The following is a 21,842-nucleotide window of genomic DNA, read 5'->3' on the forward strand; positions in this document are numbered from 1 at the left end:
GTCTCGCCTAACGTCTAAGACTGGTTATTACCGCGAAGGCCATTTCCAACACTGACAGTCTTGGAACCTGTAAACTTTCCATTCTCTCACTGACGTTAAACACCAATGAAATAAATAAGTAACTATAATTTCCTGTATAACCCCGGGATTGAACCCCGCCTCATGAGCTTCGTGGTTAGAACTCCCGAATCTTACTCATGCCCTGACCTAGATCCCATTCCCTTAACCTTACTTAAAATGAGTGAATGGGTCCATGGGTACTAATAGTCTACATGTACACAAACTCGATGGGTTTTACAGTAAAATAATTCTTTTATTTAAGGCATTCACAAATTGCGACAAATACTGAGATCGTTCAATATTTCTGGTATATGACCGAGTGTCTGTGACTAGGATTGTCTTGATCTTTAATGGCAAAAATGAAAATAAGTTAGTAAATTTCCTTTATTACTACAATGATTTAAATCTTTGTTTGGCTTTCTGTGCAGTTTTAAATAACGACTTCATCACAGCTTGTAGATTGATCAGACCATCCGCCTTAAACAGTAATGACACAGTATCTTCTGATGACAATCTGTAAACGAAACGAAATTATAATGTCTCAGAAACAATTTACATCAAGACAATAATAAAACAATAATATTGTCAGATCTTTAAGTAATAAGTTGACAGGGAATAAAACGACGAATTTAACAAGTGGGTCTCTATGTGATAAATAATATATCATATATTGTTTACGTATAGCGAATCGACCTGTAAAATTTAAGCTCATATTTGGTATGTAAATGTCTTAACTCAGTGTTTCACATCTGAGTTACTGTGATAAGCACGCTAAAATCACCCAAAGTAAATATAATATTTGCTATGCGCTGTTCAGATGTTGTGTAAAGTGTCTGTGACAATCATTGACGTGCCTTTAATTTATATGTGTAAAAAATTTTAGAAATAAATTCTTCATATACGGGCTACATACACGTTTCAATAAGGACAAACCAAGTCATTTATCATACTGTACACTTACCTCATCCATATATCCATTCAGGTTGCTGTCCACTCCAAGAGGATCCCCACCCAAGGTAAGAGGACACTGGGAGATGGGAGGCTGACCTGAAGAGCACACAAAGAAATGGTCTTGTAAATCAAACACAAACATATTATCACTGATCCTGTTATTTTATGTGAGTATGGTGTTAACAAATTAAATTAATAAAATTTATTCGTTATTTTATGTAATTCTTGAAAAACGAAAATCTAATAAACGACATGTGTAATTTGTAAGTATCGAATTAAAATAACTCGTATTCTCTCACCAGCGAAAGCTGTGGGCTGACATGCAGCCTGGCCATCAACCACAAGGGCGAACCTCCCTTCCTGTAACTCTAGGGAGACAGTGACGAAATCTTGAGGGGTGGACTGCAACATAGCGGAACAAAAGTAAGAATACGTTAACGAAAAGTTGAACAATAAAATATTTCATAAATAAGTTTAGAAAACACATACAATTTGTAATAATTTTAATGCTGTGGAGATAAAAAAAAATTTTGAAGTACAAAACGTAACTAGGTTTAGTATAGTCTAAAGCAGTATGCAAAGTCATTATGACATCCTTATACACAGCAGCAGTAAAGAGTTTTCAATGATGCCGGAATTACGCAAGAAACTGTATGGGCGAAAGACTTTAATCATCACGGAAATTGTGCAAACCACTGCTATGTATACAAATATGTATATTTCTATGCACAGTAGCATTTTTATTACAACTGTTAATACAGGATCTCCAACGTGGTAAAGGCTTACCTGGGCTTGACAATCGAGAGTTGTGGTTCCATTGTTGTCACGGAAAAACACTTGGTACTGGTTGGAAAGAGAGTTGTACTTGACGATGATTGAGGGATCAGAGCTTCCACAATCGTTGGAGAAAAGTGTGATGTATCCATCTTCGGCAATGTCCACCTTGAATCTCAGCTGGATTTGGAAAGCGTCGGAAAAGTCGTTACCTGCCAAAGCCCAGATGACCATTTTTGCGTCATCCAGGCGGACAGCGCCACCTCCAATAGCTCCCTGAACATCCTCAATCTTGACTGCCCCCAAGGATCACGTCCGATGTAGTAGTTGGACTGGTGCTCTTTGATGTCCTTATCGAATGTTGCGTTGAACATGACGTCACAGGATCGTGTCAGGGTCGGGTATTCGAATCCTAATGCCGGGGAGAAACAGTATAGCTGTTCATATATCTGACTTTGATCTAAGTGTTTGTATATTACTTTGACTTGTGTTTGAAGCCGTAGAAACGAACATGTTAGTCATATCAAAGCCTTCGAGTCATTGGATGAACTAAACCATCACACCTTGTCAGGCCTCTGTCAAAACTTTTAACCTTCTAAAGGCCATTTTTAAACTAGTCTGTCTCATTTTCCAAGACTTTTTACATGGAACGCAATACAGTGATAAGGATTACAGATCAGTGAAAGTTAATAAATTATATTTTTTAAATTTCCACTCACAATTGAATGTCGTCTTTCTACTTGAGACGATAAAAAGGCACAAATTAATGCACCACTTGCATCAATTTTCACTTTAGACAATTGCTCGTCAGATATTTACCAGGTGCTTCCACCACGCCACCGGGTCCTTCGGGGTCCCAATCGCAACGACAACCAGTTTGATTCCAGATCTGGTGTTTGGGACACTCCAAGGCCTCTTCCTGCCAGACACCCCACACATTTATCTGGTACTGGTTAGGTACACCTGGGACTTCTCGATGGGCGGGACATTCGATGTCTCCCGTTGGAGGGTTCTCGCATCTGCACAAATCTTGATCCCAGACTAGAGCATGGAGGCAAGTTACGTTCATCCAGTCTCCTTGTGTGAATACTTCATACATGTGAATGTCATCAGACGAGGGCGGTACAAACTGCAATCTGTATGAGAAAAATAGTTTTGTCAGCAAACACTGGAAAAGTGCAATCCATTTTTCTGACAGTAGAGCTCAAGCTTACACTATAAGAGTTTGAACCTGAATGCCAAATTAGATTTAACGGGTATACTCTAATTTCATGATACTTCTTGAACTTCGTTGGTTAACATTTACATGAACTGTCAGAATGAACCACTGTGACCATTTGTCAATTATCACATTTTCGTTGCTTCTCTGGTCTTGCTCTCCTTGTTGTAGTATTTCATATGAGAAAGTATTTGTTCGTATTTAAAAGATCACCGTGTTATGTTCCTGAAATCTCGTAATAAAAAGTGATAGCGAGCGAATTAACTTACCAATGAAGTCTGTGGTATTTGTTTCCGGAATGTCGGTTGTGGTGGGCATTCCTAAGCATCCGCCTAGGAAGGCGATGGCGAGTAGGGATGTGAACATCTTGACTGGTGATGAAGATTGTCCTTATAAAAGAATAAATTACCCCATTAATGTTAAATATACACGCTGTATATAGGTGGTAATGTGCCCATGTCATGCAAAATCCACTATGGCATTAACCGATTTGTATTTTGCACGAATACTCCAGGTAATATTAAAATGTTAGATAAAAAGCCTATGTTCAAAGCTTTACATCTGAGAGAAAAATTGGATGTGAAACCGACACAGGTACACTAACAGTAAGTTTAAATATTGATTATAATGGTTCACTAAACAACAGTGACATATGCACTGCAGAAAAACATCAAAATCTTTATAGCGTATATAAAATAAATTGTCTTCCGCGATGATGTACTTAATCTGTTACCGCATATACATATGCATCTACACCTGTAAACCTTTAGGGTGACTCCATTCCACTAAGCAATAAAGTCATGACCGTCTAGAGACAACACATAAGATGAATGTCCATACATCACAAATATCTTAAACTGGTAGAGTGGAGCAGAAATTATAATCGATAGCTCTCTAACCAGCCTTACCTGATCAGTTGTTAGTAAACAGGAGCTCCAGACTTTTTACCTGAGGCAGTCAGTGAATTGTGAACTGGGTAGAATCGAGCAGGCTTTTATACTGTTCTTGATCAAAATACTCGTCCCACACGTAATGAGGAGTGTATATTTGCTCACGATCGCCTCTCATTCATTATAACCTCATCGCTTCCGATGGATCAAAATAGGTACCGGATGTTAAGTACAAGTAGATCACAACTCTTTGAGAACAGGTCAGACGCACCCGTGATGTATGCAAATACCTACTCACTTCAGTGAATGACCTAGGTCTATCTTTTTTTTTATTGTCTATTAATCTGCGATTGCCTCGTACGACATGTCAAGTTTTAAAAAAAAGAGCCTGTAGCATACAGTGGTGTATTTTTTTAGCACGTCTCAGTCATTAGTATGCTCGCCATATAGTTTTTAAAGCCATGGCTCTGACCTAGAGATTAAAAAAAAAATAATTAAAAAACTTTACGTGTTGCGCCTAAATTTAGTGGAGACCTTACCTTAATGGACATCTACGCCTAAAAATGGAGAAATTCTTGCCTGGTATAATTAACGACCTTGCAAGGCAGAATGATGCGGATTTTCAAAAAATCAGTTCTTATGCTGTAAAGTTTGAATAGACAGATACAAAGGCAAGAGTAAATAAAGAAGGATTTCATATTGTTTTCTTTTTTTTTCATCAGGTAGGGCAGAATTGCAATCCTGTTTGCAATGACTATATAAAGAGTTCACATGCTATTTACTGAAGTTCTAAACAGGCACCCTCTGTGACACTGTCTTGATGCGGTGTTTTCTGTTAACATCATATTGAACGCAGTCCCCTTTTGAACATACCGGAACTTCCGTGTAGGCCATCTCACTTTGCTGTTCGGACCGCCCCACTCTTCTCCAGTAAATACAGGATAGTCGAACAAGGTCAGGTCGAACTTAGAACTTTCATGCACAATCCAATTCCTTTAAAAATAATTTTCTCCCTGGACCCCCCACACACCACCTTCACCACTACCTTTGCAACACCTTAGTATACACATATAAATCTGTTATGATATCAACGGTTAAAGAAAATAACTAAAAGGAGACATTATCTCATAATTATAGCATTTGTTTTCAATTCATGTACTTCGTTGAATTTCAGGATATGCACAGACCACAGAGAATTCACTTAAAACAAAGAGTAGTCAAAGCGACCTCGTTCAGTCTATATTAACAGCGTGACAAAAGACGATCTGGTTGAGTGGAAAGTTCATATTTCTTTGTGTGTAATGAAAGATTGTGAGATTATAGTGAAAACTGATATCGTGAAATGGCGTTACTGCCGTTTATATTTCAGCTGAGACGACGTGTGTTTACAGTGAAATTTCAGCATTTTAAATGAACAGAAATTGGACCAAATAATTATGCATCAATCTATAGCTACTTTGTTTTTAGCAACTTTTTGCTGGTAATCCTATACTGCTCATTGATATCTGATGATAAAATATGAAATGCTTGTTAAGTAGCTGATACGTCTACTATGGCGTACCTAAAAACCAAGAAGCGTTAATGCTTATTTATATCTCAAAGAGAGATACTAAAAGAATTATCTAACTCACTGTGACATTTTAGAAAGAAAGAAGATATTCCAAGGTTACGAGAGAGCGTATACAGAAACAAAAAGCAGTAATTACCCGTGTCAAAGTTTAACAGAAATCTTTGCCTAGGATGAAGTGTAAAAATAAACTGCAGATATGCATCTTAATGATCCAGATGAATTCTGTATTTACATTGCTTAGGGATATACACATTAAATATCAGTGCAGTCTTCACCTCTCATTTAAAGGGGTTTTGTAATCACGCCATTGGTTGACACGAGGGTGTAGGCAGTCCATACACAAATTAATTTTATGGCCTCATCCCACAATATGGGACATTTACGCAGTACTGAATCAAGTCAGATATTTTTGGAGCTATATACGATAAAATAGAGCTTCCTCTCGAATGAAATGCCTCCACCCTTTCCTGTACTGGGGAGGGTGGGAGGGGGATGTTGTGAACGACTCTCACAGAACTGCGAAATTTCCTGATTTTCAAATTACATTAATAAAAAGTAGTAGGTGTAGATAATGTTATTGATAAAAAGTAGACGGCAGATAAAGAGCATTGGTTGTATAGTGAACCACCCCTTTACTCACAGGGAGTATGATACACACAGGATGGCCTCTGGGATGATAGTGAATGGGTAATGCAATGGGTGTGCATGTATCAATAGAGTAAGAGCCTACATACAAGCACACACGCCAACCTATGTCAAAGAACAGGGATAAAATACTGTTGAATATCTATGATAAAACAAACGAAAAGTTTAAAGGAAGCAGAAAATCTGCCTCAGTTGCCTTTTTCATCTTGATGTAATTACTTATCCACTGGTCCATGTCTTCTGTAAGTGTATGTGTGTATTTATAGGCCTATGTATCTATGTAGGCCAAGACTGCTTTTGTGGTGCCTTTTTTCCGCCTTTTTAACGGGCTGTTAGACCGGTGACGTGGTCTTTTTCACATGTCATGTAGGCGACCTTTCTCGATGAAGTGGAGAGAACTTCTAGATGACGAATCTAGCTAAACTTATCGAGGTTCTGTCCGATAACTAGCCCAGCGCGTATGCATCAGTCAATCGTACTGCAGACAGTGCAATGTAATGAACAGTCAGAGCAGCAGAACTTAATCTTATATTCTAATTAGTAAAGACGAAGATGTAAGGCTTATTTCATAGGTGTTTACAAAAGCTGCAGTACTTCTCACAGACTTCACAAACAAACCTAACCAGTTTGCTAAGGGCGCCATTTAAAAAAAATATACTTTGTAACCATACAATTTGGTTCCATTGTGAACTGATAAACCAATCTTTACTCACTTCTAGTTAAAAAGAGAATAATAATGTTTGTCTATAAAGCTGAAATGCCGTGCACGTGTTTGTCTTCATAGTATATAAAGGTCATCTCGGTGCAAATCTTGCAACAAATCTGCTGACAGACAGTGGCGTGAGCGAGATGTTGAAATTAAAAACTCAGTGATTCTAAATATATGCGATAATTTACAGTGGGGTAAGTATTTACACCTTTCTCACCGGTAAGACAGGTAATTTTGTTCCCTTGCCACTCTTCATACATTTTTCAGTTCTCAGCCAAGAAAAACATAGCACACAGCTTCTTTCTTCAAACCACCAAGTTAAAAGTACAATGAGTTAACATCACGGGACAACCCTTCTTATACATCTGTATATTGTCAGCGGTCAGAAATTATTTTCTGTTCGTTGTGAAGTAAAGTGAAAACCTTTTACTACATTCATTCAGAACACATTCTCTTTCATACAATGTGATAAATTCGTGACATATAAGTAATATATTCCCTAATATTCCCTATATTCCCAAATACCAATCAAGACCAAGATACAGAAATTCAACTGCCAAATTTATGTTCAAATATGAAAACTTACATCATCTTATTAGTTTGGAAGATACAATTTAAATTTGTGAAATATTCCACAGAAAAATCCCCTTTCTGTAAGACGCAATCACCAATCCTGCAGTAATCAATCAATCAAGAAAGCATCACCGTCTTCGGTTGCCATCTAGCATAATAATAATAATCTCTAGACATTATTTATTTATTTGATCGGTATTTTACGAAGTACTCAAGAATATTTCACTTATACGACTTCGGCCAGCAGTGTGGTGAGAGGAAACGGGACAGAACTCGATGGGAACCCACGACCATCCGCAGGTTGCTGCAGACCTTCACATGTACAGCAGACTATGCATCATACCTGCATGTTCATAAATATAAAACACAAATTATCCACCTACCATTAAGGTACATATAAGTAATATACATCCATACACGATCAAGCAATCATGCATTTTTCATTCATGGAACGGGGCATTTGGTAAAGTTGCTTGCATTTGAATTGTTAGGAGGGACACAAGAGGTGCGGGTTCAAACCCTGATCTTGACAGGATAGGGAATCAGTAGATTCCCGCAGCTTGACTGTTCGTGGCGAACTGGTGACAATAAGTGGTCGAAGGCGTTCGATGTGTCGTTTGCGCGTTTAGTCTTCCACGAATATCGTGTGTATGTTGGTACGTCACACTTACCCATATACACCCCACATGTCTGTCAGTAACTTGCCAAAGTTTGCTGGTTTTCCCCTGACACTCCAGTTTCCTCTACCCATAAAGCGGTACATACGTCTAATTCATTCAGTCATGTTTCAAATCTGTAAAGCCATCCAAGTAAATTACTTGTTCCCATGAAACCTTGATCACCACTTTGAAAGCTTCTTGAAAATTATCCAGTCAGTTAATCGGCTCTGCAATGGCGCGCAGTCAGTTAGACGTCTCTATAAAACTGTTAAGCAAGTTTTCCAATCAGAAACTTGTTTCGCGGAAAGCTTACATATGCTATCATCAGTTTCAAGCGACAGATTCATTCAGTTTATACGTTTTATTAAATCTTCTTGCAAAACTATCGAATCAGTTACAATGTACTCGAATGTGCAAGCTTCGAACAAGTTATACAGTCCTAATGAATGCCTTGTGGAAAGTTTCAAATCAGTTACACAATTACTCGTGCAAGCTTCCCACTTAATTACTCGTCTCCTTAAAAGTTCCTTTCAAATTATTTTATTTGTTGTCTACGAAAGCTATATTTGTTAGCTTCGAGTTAGTAAATTAGTAAATCATTTCATATAAAACCTTTTGCAAGTTATCCAGTCAAATAAACATTTCTTCAGAAGCGTCTAGCTAGGTGTCATATAAGTCACTCTTATCTGTGAAAGTTGTTTGCAAATTATCTACTATCATTTTCATGTTTGGGTTCAATTTTCTAGCAGCTTGCCCAGTCAGACTGATTTCTTCCATCTATAAACAGAAGTAAAAACTTGATGTGAGTGTGTCCCAAAGTAATTCAAACCTTCTTGTTGGCAAATGGAATCGACCCCAGAACTATATAACTTAGAGCCTGAGTACAGAAATGAGTCGAAACGGCCTCTTTATAAACGCATATCCGTTTATCTATTGCATCCGTGAAAAAACAATAAGCAATGTGCCATCTTTGTCGTATTTCTGATTCTATTCATACGCGCTACAATTTCGTTCACGTCCGCGCTAACAAAACCTTTTACAAAACCCAGTTTTAAACGCTGTCTGTAAGTAATTATATTACTACAAAGGTGCGTAATGCTAATGCAATATAGGTATTTACGTAAATTAAGCACATGGAGAATTTCTACCTTTTTTTGGCGAACTATATATTGCACGGAAGTGCACGGCCTTGTGATGCGGTCCATGAAAGGTCAAGGTCTTCGGCAGTGTAATAGCAAAATGTAATACAAAAGTGATATCTGACTAGTTAAAATATCATTTTTATCAGTGAAGGAAATACTGCTATTTCAATGATGTATAAATAATAATACAGCAAACCGATACAGTTTTAGGTTTACATAGCTTGTGTCTTTTTTTTATTCCCCGAATTACGTGTCGCGTGGTGATTTATTTGGTCAAGAGACACAGCATAGAATCGATTGATTGACTTACACGATTATGACTTAGCTGCCTAGGCAAATGCATTTAAACATACTGAAAAGGAAAATAGTATGATAAATAGTTAGTGATACTCCAAGGTATTTATTTTATAAATGTTATCAAACTTATAAAAAAGTATTGTATTCCTAATGAAAACAAGCGTAAAACTTTATCTTATTTTTTTGATTTCCATGAGAAAAACCTTTTTCAGCAAATACGGAGAAAATCTTGTTTTGCGTCATGTAATCTATTCTTAGCGCTCAAGATTTTACTCGACATGTTTTCCAGGCTACCTGACTTATCACCTGCTAGCGATAACACTTTACAATATTTGAAGTCTTATTACTATTTATTGTCGATTTCTGAAGGATGCATTTTGCAGTTATGCGTGATTGTTCCCGATAGACCCTGCCTCAAATTTTAAAAAAAATACAATAAAGCAGTTCTCTGCGGGAATTTCTATTGTCATTGCTGGAATCCCAAGAGAGCCTCATTTGATGGGCGGCCGGCTGGAAATAGATGAGCTCATTTGGATACAGATACATTAAACAGCTATTACCAATATAACAGCACCTTTGACATTAATTCCCTATATGGGAGTGCCTACAAGAACAAGGTCTCCTTTGTTTAAGTTCTATTGTTAGCCGAGTTTTATGGCTATATATGAAGTCTCGCTTGCTGTAGTGTATAGTTCTTGTGGCTGAGGCGAATACAAGCTCAAGCTTCCGAGTGCAACATACACGGGGTTCCACAGGTTATAGTGGTAGGTAACCTTGTAATGCTACATTATGTAATGTAGACCTACCTTTTAAGCTGAGAGCTGGGACAATTATCTTTTACAAAAATAAAAATAAAAACAAGAAAGAACTAAGGCTACTAAACTTCAGAATTTGCCTTGTCGAAGATATTTGAGTCGAAAAATGTACGAAAAAAAGAAATAAATGTGAAATCTGATTTAATCTGATTTGCTTTTGATTTAAACCTTCCGTTTAAAAAGCTATATGATGTATACTTACTAGATGTTTTGGTATTCTTTCAGGCGAAGAAAACAACTCCCACTATGCAAGTATTGCCGTTAGCTATGCTGTTGGGTCTGTGTTCGTCAGTACCCACTAACGTACCAAGTGGCCCTTACATTTTGGATCTCACGGGCGGAGGAGTGCAGCCTGGACAGGTCATTGGCCAAGTAGATGGACAAACAGGGAATGTGATACAACCGGGCGTGCTCATAGACCCAGTTCCTCCATCCCAGCCTCGAGTGGAACTCCCAACTATTCAACACCCTACTCTACCTCCATTGCCAACTCTGCCCCCTATTGATATACCGGTTGCACACTTTCCATTACAGGTGCAAACTCTTCCTGAAATTGTGCAAAATCCTTCACGCAATAATGCCGTTCAACCCACTGTTCAACATGTTAATCTGCTGCCAGGCATTGCAGTGGATCCCCTGGCAACTGGAGGTGGTGCGACACCTCCACCACCGTCTGTCAGCGGAATAGGTAAGCATTAACTATAATGGTTTCCGTGGTGTCAAAGAATCCTTGTAATTGTAACAGTTATCAGAATACAGAGCACTCTGTAATATTCGACGTAGGGAATTAATAACGAGACAATTAGTTGCTGTTGACAATCAAGAAATTATGAAGAAATGCCACTTTGCGATTTCACCCCAGTCGGTAGTTTGGTCTAAAAATCACCTGCACGAATTTTAGAAAGCTTCACTTTCCTACAAACGTCTTTCCAAACGAAAATAATGTCGAGCAGTCTCTTGCATAAAATTTTTCGCACTTACATGAAGTACGCTGGCCTTTCGCCTTTCAGACTGGACATGTGAAGGGTACAAACCGCACCCAACCAACTCCACAATGTATCAAGTTTTCTACAACAACCAGTGGGCTGACCGTTCTTGTTACGGTATACTAGAGTGGAACCAGGCCTTGTGTAGCTGTTTGGTACCCGAGCCCACAGGAGTGGTGGATGCCAACTGTCCTAATAACCGTGCACATCCAACAGATCCTAAACTCTACCAAATTAAGCACTTGGGAGTGTGGATAACAGAGCCCAAGAGCTGTGGAATTCACCAGCTCTGGAACCAAACAGGATGTCGGTGCGACTGGGACCCCGTGGGACCTGGAGGAGTATTTGATACACCAAGTAAGAAAGACTTGCATTTTGTTAAGACTTTTTGAAGTTATATGAAATGAAAAATCAGGTTACCACCTTGCAATCATATCATATCTGTATTCGAAAAAAAAAAAACAGTTGGACTGCTAACAGAACAGATTGACAAAACTAAATCTCACCAGAACAGCAACTACGGTATAAAAATCGGAGTCTGGTCTATTATAGTCGGTGAATAACGGGCACTTTATACATTTTTCTTGGTGATAGATTTTCTTTAATTTAAACATTTTAGGGATAAGTGAAATATACATCACTACAGCGTAAAATAAATTAAGAAATCTTATTCTAAAATGGGTTTAAATATATTTATTATTGATTTTTTTAATACAAACTTTTCATCTAACCTTTTCAGCTGGTGGCATCTGTGATCTAATGTTCAATGCTACCTTCACAAACTCGCTTAAGGATGACGCCAACTTTAACTCCATTGGTCGTGACCCGTGGTTTAATGTCAAGGTCGAAAATGGCACCGCGCGGTTAGACAAGGGAAGGATGCCAGTCTGGGCTTTCGCTAGCAATGACTTTAAGAGAGATTTTCAGGTGCAGATGAACTTTAAGGTGGATAATATAGCCGCTAATGTGAATAGCTACACCACTCTTGTCTCCAATGACTGTGAATACGACAAAGCGTCGGTAGGTGTGAGCTACAGACCCGTTGATCAGAGTTATAAGGTGTTCTTCAGAGACACTTATTTGAACAGTACGCTGGAGTGTATATCGCCAACAGTTGTAAGTATTTTTCTTTTTAACAATTATAAAATGTTACCTGATCTTTATCTATATTATGCAATGGCTTGTTACAATTTTTATGTCGCTAAACTTAAATAAAAGCCATTGAAATGTTGTCAGTGTGGATATTTTCCCGATACAGCACATGGTTTAAACGTTTTCTTGAAACTAAAAATCCTAGATTTTTCTCTGAGAGAATTTCACAAACATGTTAATTGAGAGCATCTAAAAATACCTTTGAAAGCCTCAAAGGCACAATAGTCAACAGATGTCAAACTCTCTATATTTAGTTTGTCTTCTCATTCAATCTACAACTTATTTGACACGTTTTCTTTCTTTAGGCACCCTATGCATTTCAGTCTATGTCATTAGAATACCAGTCCAGTCAGCTCTCGTTGAAAGTTAATGGAGTCAGTTGCGTCGAATCCAATAATTTTGGCGGTAAGTTTAATTTTATCAACGGCAGAATGATGTGTATTGTCCAAGATGTATCCAACATTATTGCAGCGGCATTTCCTTGTCTTTGAAAAGCATTTTCACATGTCATAAGATGTACTGAAAATGACCCGATTAATACATGCAAGTGGGTGTCACGAAAGTTGTGATTAAGGCATACGGGTTTGATGGGTTTATATTTACAACCAAGTCATGTCAAATGAAAATGTTTATATTCTGCAACAGGTGATGTAGCAATATCTCAGTGTCCTTTTTACTTTGGGGGAGATGGACGACAGCAGTACATGACGGGCAATCTAGACGACGTAAGAATCGTGTTAAACCAAGTTAAATAATAACAAAAAGAAATCTGCAACCATATCAAAGATAACATATTCTACGAAGGGGTATGGAAAACAATATTTTCGATCACCAAAAGTGAACTTTTTTGAGATTTTCAAAGCGTCACTTAGAGTTAAACAGGCATTAGCCACGATAACTTTCACAAATTTTTCATGTTCAAAGGCAAGCGAGTTCCTCCTCCTGTTTGAGTCTAAATATGGTAACACTGTTCTAAAAATAATATCATTTCAACAGCACAGAATAATTAATTTCTTTTACGATAGGATAATAGCCCTTTCCTTCTACTTTTTATAGGTTATTGTGAGGCGGTTCTGTGTGGTACCAGCTTGATTTTTGTTGGCCTAATCTAAAACGCATTATGTATTCGATGCTTCCAAGCTGCATAAGAGGTAGAGTGGAAAGGTCAACTGACGGACTCTTCCAGCTATGCGTGGCTGAACATTCCATGCATTCGTGGCCTGTAAAGTCGTTTGCGCCACAATACCGGCAAAGAAACAGTGCATTCTTGTATTTGTACCCAGGAAGATGTACAACAGTAAGAGGACTTTTCTTCTACATTACTGACTTTCTCTAATACGTTGACAATATAGTTAACATGTTACGTATCATCGTGTTGATTATCCGTAGTACTGGGTTTCGCTTTGTACGTTAAGTTACAACTTCACGCTTTACTAAATCCATATTGCTCATATGTGAAAAAGTGATCTTTGGTAACTGTTTAAGATATAGAATAAAACACATGTGGAAACATACATGGTGATTGGAAGTGTTAAAACCTGTATGTTATAGCCTTCAGTGGTGTACTTCATCTTCTAGTCTGAATGGTTAAACAATGATTTAATTTCAATGTATTTGTCGTAGCGTAAATCTGATCGAATAGGTGACCATAAACCAAACAATGCCTTGATCTCGCGAGGGCTAATGATGTGTCATTCTTTGGTGTCACTCAGTCTTCATATAGAATCAACCAAAAAGCAGACGTTATGTCAATATTTAGCTCTTTCTATTCCCCGAGTAAATTAAAAGAAACGAACAATTCATGAAAGGGTATCAGAACTTCAAAAGGAGTTCCATTGTTTACGGGAGTTAACAAAGAGGAAAGGGTTTCGGCTTTTAGTGGTTACCATTCACAAGAAGAGCATTGTTATAAGAAGTCAAATGTCCAGATTCACTAAATGCCTGCCCGAGGCCATCATTTACTTGTGAATGAAGTCTTATTTATTCATTCATGTCTCAACAAAATGGCTGATTTATAAAAGTCGTTTAAAGTAACGCTTGTGTGTAATTCACTTTGCGGCTGACAGATTGAAATACCGGCATACTTTACTTAAATCTGTAAGGTAAAGTACGACTCGTCGACTAGATTAAACCACATACATGCATCAGAAGGCGCCTGTGGAAATCTGCATTATTGGAATACACGTTACTAAAACTCTAGTTACACGCTCACTGCAGATACACACTGAGCAATAGCATGTAATATTAAAGAATGCCTGTTTAGCGCACACCCTATTCCTATTCACATTCATTAAATTGTCCGTCGTCTCAAGACGCGTTAAGAGTTGGTTCTGTTTATGCTGGCCCTTCTTCTTCTAGGCAGCCTCTTCTGAATATCACCTAAAGAAAGAGGGGAAAAGATGACGATAAATAAGAAAAACTAGACTACGAAACTATGGACAAGGTTTATCACATTAATTGTCGAAAGGTTTCTTGGGTTTACTTTAATATATGAGGAATTGGGAGATTCATGCTTTTCAAACCGTCGGTCAAGATTAATAATAGTCTCTTACCAAAATAATAGCTGACTAATTCGTATTGTTTCATTATAAATCTTGGTGAGTCACTGGTAAGCGTCAAGAACCCGAAAATCAGGAACAATCTAAAGGAACAACTTAATGCCAAGCACCAATGGTCAAAATACGTACTTCGTCAACGTAACCATCGAAATTACTACCTCCAATCCCGATAAAACACGCCGACGGCATCATACCAGCTAAAAAAAATGTAAAGAAAAACATGTAAAAACATATCGCTTTATCCAGTGCGAATTATACCATGGCATGTTATGCTATATGCATTCTGATTCTAAAGTCATCTTTGTTAATAGACTCGTAAAATAGTAAAAACATAACCTGATTTCATTATGTAAGATAGAAAGAAGTCTCCAGATGACGATCATCTGGTTCAGAGACTTACTTTTGAACGCTGCCGACCCAAAGCATTCTACACCATCCACGGTGAGTGTGAGCAGTTCGTTGAAAAAAACCAAGTCAAGATGATGAAATCCATATGGATTCTGAAAAGTAAATTTCAGAGGTCATGTGATATATCACATAGGTATATACATCTAGACTTGATATAAGCACACAGACTTTACACATTCACGCGAGAGAGTAACGGTCAAAACAGACATTCGTACCAGCTGTCAACGAAAATGGGCGTTCCGTGTCAAGAACCGCAAGGCCAATTCCCAAGACGACGTTTAACACAAATCACCAAACAGCTGTGAAAGCATACATAAAATATAAAATAAGGACGAAATAATGCAAGACAAGCAGCGAACGGTTTTGATGTTGGAAAAATGCAAAGTATCTTCTAGAAGAATGAGTGAAAGCAGTATTCGTGTGCCATGGTTGTATATAAGTTGTCGATAATATAATATGTAATTCAGTTACGGGTTAACCGGTGTTAGACACAGTTACGAAGCGGTGCCATTAAAGTAAAGACGAGTTTCTGGACACCTTGTCCACATTTACTTACAAAAGAATTATACTCTTTGTAAAACTTAAAAAAACTTTTAGTTTTTGCAGTAACAACTTGTGACGTCGGTTGAAATCATCACATAACACACAGGATCTAACAAATGCTACAAGGCGGAATATGAAAACGAAATATGCAGGGCTCTTCTGTTCTGTTCTCAGATAGGCCAGAATACGGTAATAGATTTTAAAGTGGGTAACGTGCTGAAGAAATGAAAACAAAATATCAAACCAATGATCAGTTATCAAACCAATGATCACCTATCAAACTAATAACACAGTAGTTCGTAGGTGTTTTGGAAAAATATTATTTACATCATCTTACACACTACATCAATTGGATGCTTCTTCATGTTTAACAAATTACATAAGGTGTACAACTTACGCCGGATTTCGAGGAGCAGAATATCCTCCGGGAAATTTCCCTATCCATGAAAAACACGCTGTATTGCTCGCCATCTGGTCTGTAGTACATTGCTATTGTTTGTGGGCCACCTGAACAACGCTGGTTTGACAGCAGAACGATGTCCTCGTTGTGTTTGTGGCTTCCTTCAAGAACCATAAACCTTATTTGTATCTGCAGCTTTCCTCCAAAGTCATTTCCACCGCTGAACCAAAGTGGCATGCGACCTCGTCGAATCCTGGCGGCACCACCGTGAGCTCCTTCCATATTTGGTGCTATGCTGACGGCTTGCCATGGTTCACGCCCCACACTAAATTCAAACTGGCTGTCGTCCTTGATCGAATGGTCAAATGTGGCATTGAAGATAGGAAAGCATGGTCCCGTCACCTGTTCCTGTATGACTAATTTTAAGAGGCACGTAAAGGGATGAAACTGATATACTCTCTGAGGCGGGTATAATAAATATAATCAAGAGCTCAATATAAAGAAACGTATGAAATATATTTATTTACTTTAAACGCTCTTCTGTGAAATATTTAATAATATTTACCTGGTCTGCCTATTAAACTGTCAGGGTCTTTCGCTTCACCATAGTCACACCAACAGTTGGTTTGGTTCCACACTTGGTTCGGTGGACAACTTATTGGATTTTTAACCCAGACACCGTGAGCTCGTGCTTGATATTTGGTCTCATCGCCGGGGTAAGGACGGTGATGCGGACAGTTCGGGTCTTCTATGACCACCGGCCTTGCCTGACAAGAGCACCGCTGCTGGCTCCACACCAGTGGGGGCTGACACGTGAAGTTATAGTACACACCAGCGGATAAAAGCTGGTATGTTTCCGGCTCACTCCCTGCTCGAAATCCTTCGCAGTCTAAATATCGAAAAAAAAGTACCAAGAATATTGGACATGATCGAAACTGAACAAAAATTATCTTCAATTTGTTATGTCATTCTAGCAAAGCGTTATAAAATTAAAATGTTCTAAAATTAAAAAGTGACTCACCTTCAGCCAATGACCCATGACCCACTGATTTCACCATGACTTAATACTGTGATTATGGCTTGGAACTGTAACCACGGCTTACTGCTGTGATCATGCCTTAGTACTGTAACCGTGATTTACTGCTGTGATGATGGCTTAGTACTGTAACCATGACTTAGTGCTGTGACCATGGCTTATTAATGTAACCATGACTTACTGCTGTGATCATGACTTTGTACTGTAACCATGACTTACTGCTGTGGTTATGACTTAGTACTGTAACCGGGACTTACTGCTGTAATCATGGCTTAGTACAGTAGCCATGACTTACTGTTGTGATCGTGGCTTAGTACTGTAACCATTACTTACAGCTGTGATCGTGGCTTAGTACTGTAACCATGACTTACTGCTGTGATCATGACTTTGTACTGTAACCATGACTTACAGCTGTGATTATCACTTAGTACTGTAACCGTGATTTACTGCTGTGATCATGGCTTAGTACTGTAGCCATAACTTACACTGGTGATCGTGGCTTAGTGCTGTAACCATGACTTATTGCTGTGATCATGGCTTAGTACTGTAGCCATGACTTACTGTTGTGACCGTGGCTTAGTGCTGTAACCATGACTTACTGCTGTGATCATGACTTTGTACTGTAACCATGACTTACAGCTGTGATTATCACTTAGTACTGTAACCATGACTTACTGCTGTGATTATGATTTAGTACTGTAACCGTGATTTACTGCTGTTATTATGGCTTAGTGCTGAAACCACGATTAACTGCTGTGATCATGGCTTAGCACTGTAACCATGACTTATTGTTGTGACTATGACTTAATACTGTAACCGTGATTTATTGATGTCATTATGACTTACTACTGTAACCATGAATTAGTGCTGTGACCTTTACTTACAGTTGCGATCATGGCTTATTACAGTAACCATGATTTACTGCTGTGATCATGGCTTAGTACTGTAACCATGACTTACAGCTGTGACCATGACTTATTACTATAACCATGATTTACTGCTGTGATCATGCCTTAGTACTGTAACCATGACTTACTGCTGTGGTTATGACTTAGTACTGTAACCGGGACTTACTGCTGTGATGATGGCTTAGTACTGTAACCATGACTTATTGTTGTGACCATGATTTGTACTGTGACCGTGAAATACTGCTGTAATCTTGACTTTGTACTGTAACTGTGACTTACGGCTGTGATCATGGCTTAGTACTGTAACCATGACTTACAGCTGTGACCATGACTTATTACTGTAACCATGATTTACTGCTGTGATGATGGCTTAGTACTGTAACCGTGACTTACTGCTGTGATTATGACTTAGTACTGAAACCGAGACTTACTGTTGTAATCGTGGCTTAGTAATGTAACCATGACTTACTGCTGTGATCTTGACTTTGTACTGTAACCATGACTTACTGTTGTGATCGTGGCTTTGTACTGTAACCATGAATTAGTGCTGTGACCATGAATTAGTACTGTAACCATGACTTACTGCTGTGATCTTGACTTTGTACTGTAACTGTGACTTACTGTTGTGATCGTGGCTTTGTACTGTAACCATGAATTAGTACTGTGACCATGAATTAGTACTGTAACCATGACTTACTGCTGTGATCATGATTTAGTACTGTAACCGTGATTTACTGCTGTGATGATGGCTTAGTACTGTAACCATGAATTAGTGCTGTGACCATGACTTATTACTGTAACCATGACTTACTGCTGTGATCATGGCTTAGTACTGTAACCGTGATTTACTGCTGTGATAATGGCTTAGTACTGTAACTGTGACTTACTGTTGTGACCGTGGCTTAGTACTGTAACTGTGACTTACTGTTGTGATCGTGGCTTAGTACTGTAACCATGATTTACTGCTGTGATCATGACTTTGTACTGTAGCCATGACTTACTGCTGTGATTATGATTTCGTACTTTAGCCATGACTTACTGTTGTGATCGTGGCTTAGTACTGTGACCATGAATTAGTATTGTAACCATGACTTACTGTTTTGATCATGATTTAGTACTGTAACCGTGATTTACTACTGTTATTATGACTTTGTACGGTAGCCATGACTTACTGTTGTGATCGTGGCTTAGTACTGTAACTGTGACTTACTGTTGTGACCGTGGCTTAGTACTGTAACTGTGACTTACTGTTGTGATCGTGGCTTAGTGCTGTAACTGTGATTTACTGCTGTGATCATGACTTTGTACTGTAACCATGCCTTACTGCTGTGATTATGACTTAGTACTGTAACCGTGACTTACTGCTGTAACAATGACTTACTGCTGTGATCACGACATAATGCTGTGTCCATGGTTGTGATTATGATTTAGTCATGTGATCATTACCGAGCGTTGAAATAATTAGTGATATTGTAACCATAATCGTGTGTCCATAATTTAGTACTTCGTCACGTGACCATGATATGATCATGACCTTGTTCTACAGTAAACTTAAGCTAATACTCTTAGTATGACTTGGTGATGTGACTGTCGCTATGATTTCGTTCTGTGGTCATAAATTGATGCTTTGACCCAATAATATTGTACTGATTCGCTGATGTTCCCGTGACCAAGTGAAATTTCAGTGACTGATGTGATGATCACACTGTTCAATGATTTTCTCATGGTGCAATGATAACCCATATCTAGGAAATCTTTTTATGACCTTGAAACAAAATACCTGATAATAATTCTTGGTTTCCAGTTTGTTCTGACACGTAGATAACTTGCCACATGAATGTTAGAATTTCTTTCAGGAATGCAGGGTACATACATATGTTTTACTTACAGTTCGAACTTGTGAAATTTTCCACGGGTTCTACCGACTCTGTGACGACTACACCATTTTTTACAATGAAATTCCCAGTGGGATTTCCAGGCTGGCCAGGCGCTGTTGTTCTTGCCACGGTTGTTTGCTCGGTCACAGGGTCAACTTCTGGTGGAGGAGCTGTTGAATATGATGGGTTAGTAATCGAATGCTAAAATGTCGGTGTATTTTGCGAATGAGTCTGAATAAATAACCTGGGTCATGCCTCTTAAAACAGACCGTGTCCTTGTTCTAATGTTCTAATCTTGTACCACCCTAAACTGCGAAAAGAAGACTTCCAAACAACATCTTGGAAGACTTGACCTTCATGAATGATACATACATATATACTTCACACATCCTTACAATATGTGGTCGAAATCTTAAAATCAGTCGACAATACAGACATTCGTATACCATTCGTCAACATAATGGACGATCCAGATAAAAATTCGCAAGACCAATTTTGGAGAAAAAAAAACTTCAACACAAACTACCGCAGAACTTTGAAAGCTTACAAAGTAAGAAATAATAGTGATATAGGTAAAACGAATGAATTAAATCAGAATCTTTATCTTGTGCCATGTTAATCAATAAGATGTCGATACTCAAAATGTGCATCTCACTTTCGCTGTAACTGATCATAACTGGCATAAAAGCATACCTTCGGTTACTGGAGCATTGGGATCAAAGTCACACCAGCAGTTTTCCTGCACCCAGATTTGACCCGATGGACAAGATACTGGAGAATTGAGCCAAACGCCATGGGCACGCACCTCGAACTTCCTAGGATCATCTGGATATGGTCTGTGATGCGGACATTTAGGATCTGTTATTTCCACCTCTTTGGCCTCACAGGCACACTGCTCTTGGCTCCAAATTAATGGGGGTTGACAGGAAAAGTTGTAATATATATTCCCGGACAAGAGTTGGTAGGTTTCTGGTGTGTCCCCAGGTTTGAATCCGGAACAGACTGAAGAAAAATCGATTCACATCTAGATGCATTCACTAATAAATAATGTCACGACTGGTCGTAGAGGCTTCAGGAGGCACCATTTTGAAATTTGTGAGAGTGCTCAATATTTCAGTCAGTTGCTAGTGTAGAGAAATATATATATATATATTCTCCACACAAAACACCTTGTTTTGAAATCTAACACCACAACTTGTGTTGTTTTCATTCAACACTGGAGACCCGGGATCAAACCCAGGTCGGGTGAAACCAAAGACTTTAAAAATGGTACTTGTTGCTGCCTTGCTTGGCGCTCAGCACTGAGTGCTTAGAGTACGGAAACAGGATGGGTTTCTCCTATTGTCAGTAAAATGTGACTCGGTGGGGGTCATGTCTGGTGTCTTCGACATGATACTTAGTGCCGAAAGCACTTTGGCGGCATGGACTAGCCCTGCCACAAGAAGACACAGTATATGTACACACACCTAATGTCTTCTCGTCGTCATATGACTTAAAAATTGTTATGTACGACGTTAAACTCCAAGAATTCATTCATTCACTCAACAAAAGACTTTTGTTATCTGAACACAAACATGTGTTAAACAAATGTGAAGTACACAAAGACATGTTTGTGTTACAAAATAATAAAACACAAACTTTTGTTGAATCAAAATGAGGTAATTTATGCA

At 38.4% G+C, this 21,842-nt stretch overlaps 1 protein-coding gene across 1 annotated transcript; it reads right to left on the reverse strand.

Annotated features, from left to right (window-relative positions):
* Window positions 1-292: 292 nt before the first annotated feature.
* Window positions 293-4,036, reverse strand: LOC135471711 (uncharacterized). Its single transcript, XM_064751031.1, has 7 exons — window positions 3,913-4,036; window positions 3,274-3,393; window positions 2,605-2,921; window positions 1,798-2,197; window positions 1,311-1,413; window positions 1,022-1,107; window positions 293-574 (listed from the first exon to the last, which is right to left on the reverse strand). Exons 4-7 carry the CDS (start codon window positions 2,017-2,019, stop codon window positions 539-541), a joined length of 447 nt encoding a protein of 148 aa, XP_064607101.1. The 5' UTR covers window positions 2,020-2,197; window positions 2,605-2,921; window positions 3,274-3,393; window positions 3,913-4,036; the 3' UTR covers window positions 293-538.
* Between the last annotated feature and the right edge of the window lie 17,806 nt (window positions 4,037-21,842).

The sequence above is a fragment of the Liolophura sinensis genome, chromosome 7, assembly GCF_032854445.1.
Source record: "Liolophura sinensis isolate JHLJ2023 chromosome 7, CUHK_Ljap_v2, whole genome shotgun sequence".
NCBI classification, from domain to species: domain Eukaryota; kingdom Metazoa; phylum Mollusca; class Polyplacophora; order Chitonida; family Chitonidae; genus Liolophura; species Liolophura sinensis.

Bases quoted from the DNA above. Each gene is read 5' to 3' on its own strand.
- LOC135471711 (XM_064751031.1), bottom strand. From the start codon at position 2,019: ATGGTCATCTGGGCTTTGGCAGGTAACGACTTTTCCGACGCTTTCCAA. The intron at 1,414-1,797 runs GTAAGCCTTTAC...GCTATGTTGCAG, and splicing joins CTCTCGATTGTCAAGCCCAG to TCCACCCCTCAAGATTTCGT. The intron at 1,108-1,310 runs GTGAGAGAATAC...TGTGCTCTTCAG, and splicing joins TCAGCCCACAGCTTTCGCTG to GTCAGCCTCCCATCTCCCAG.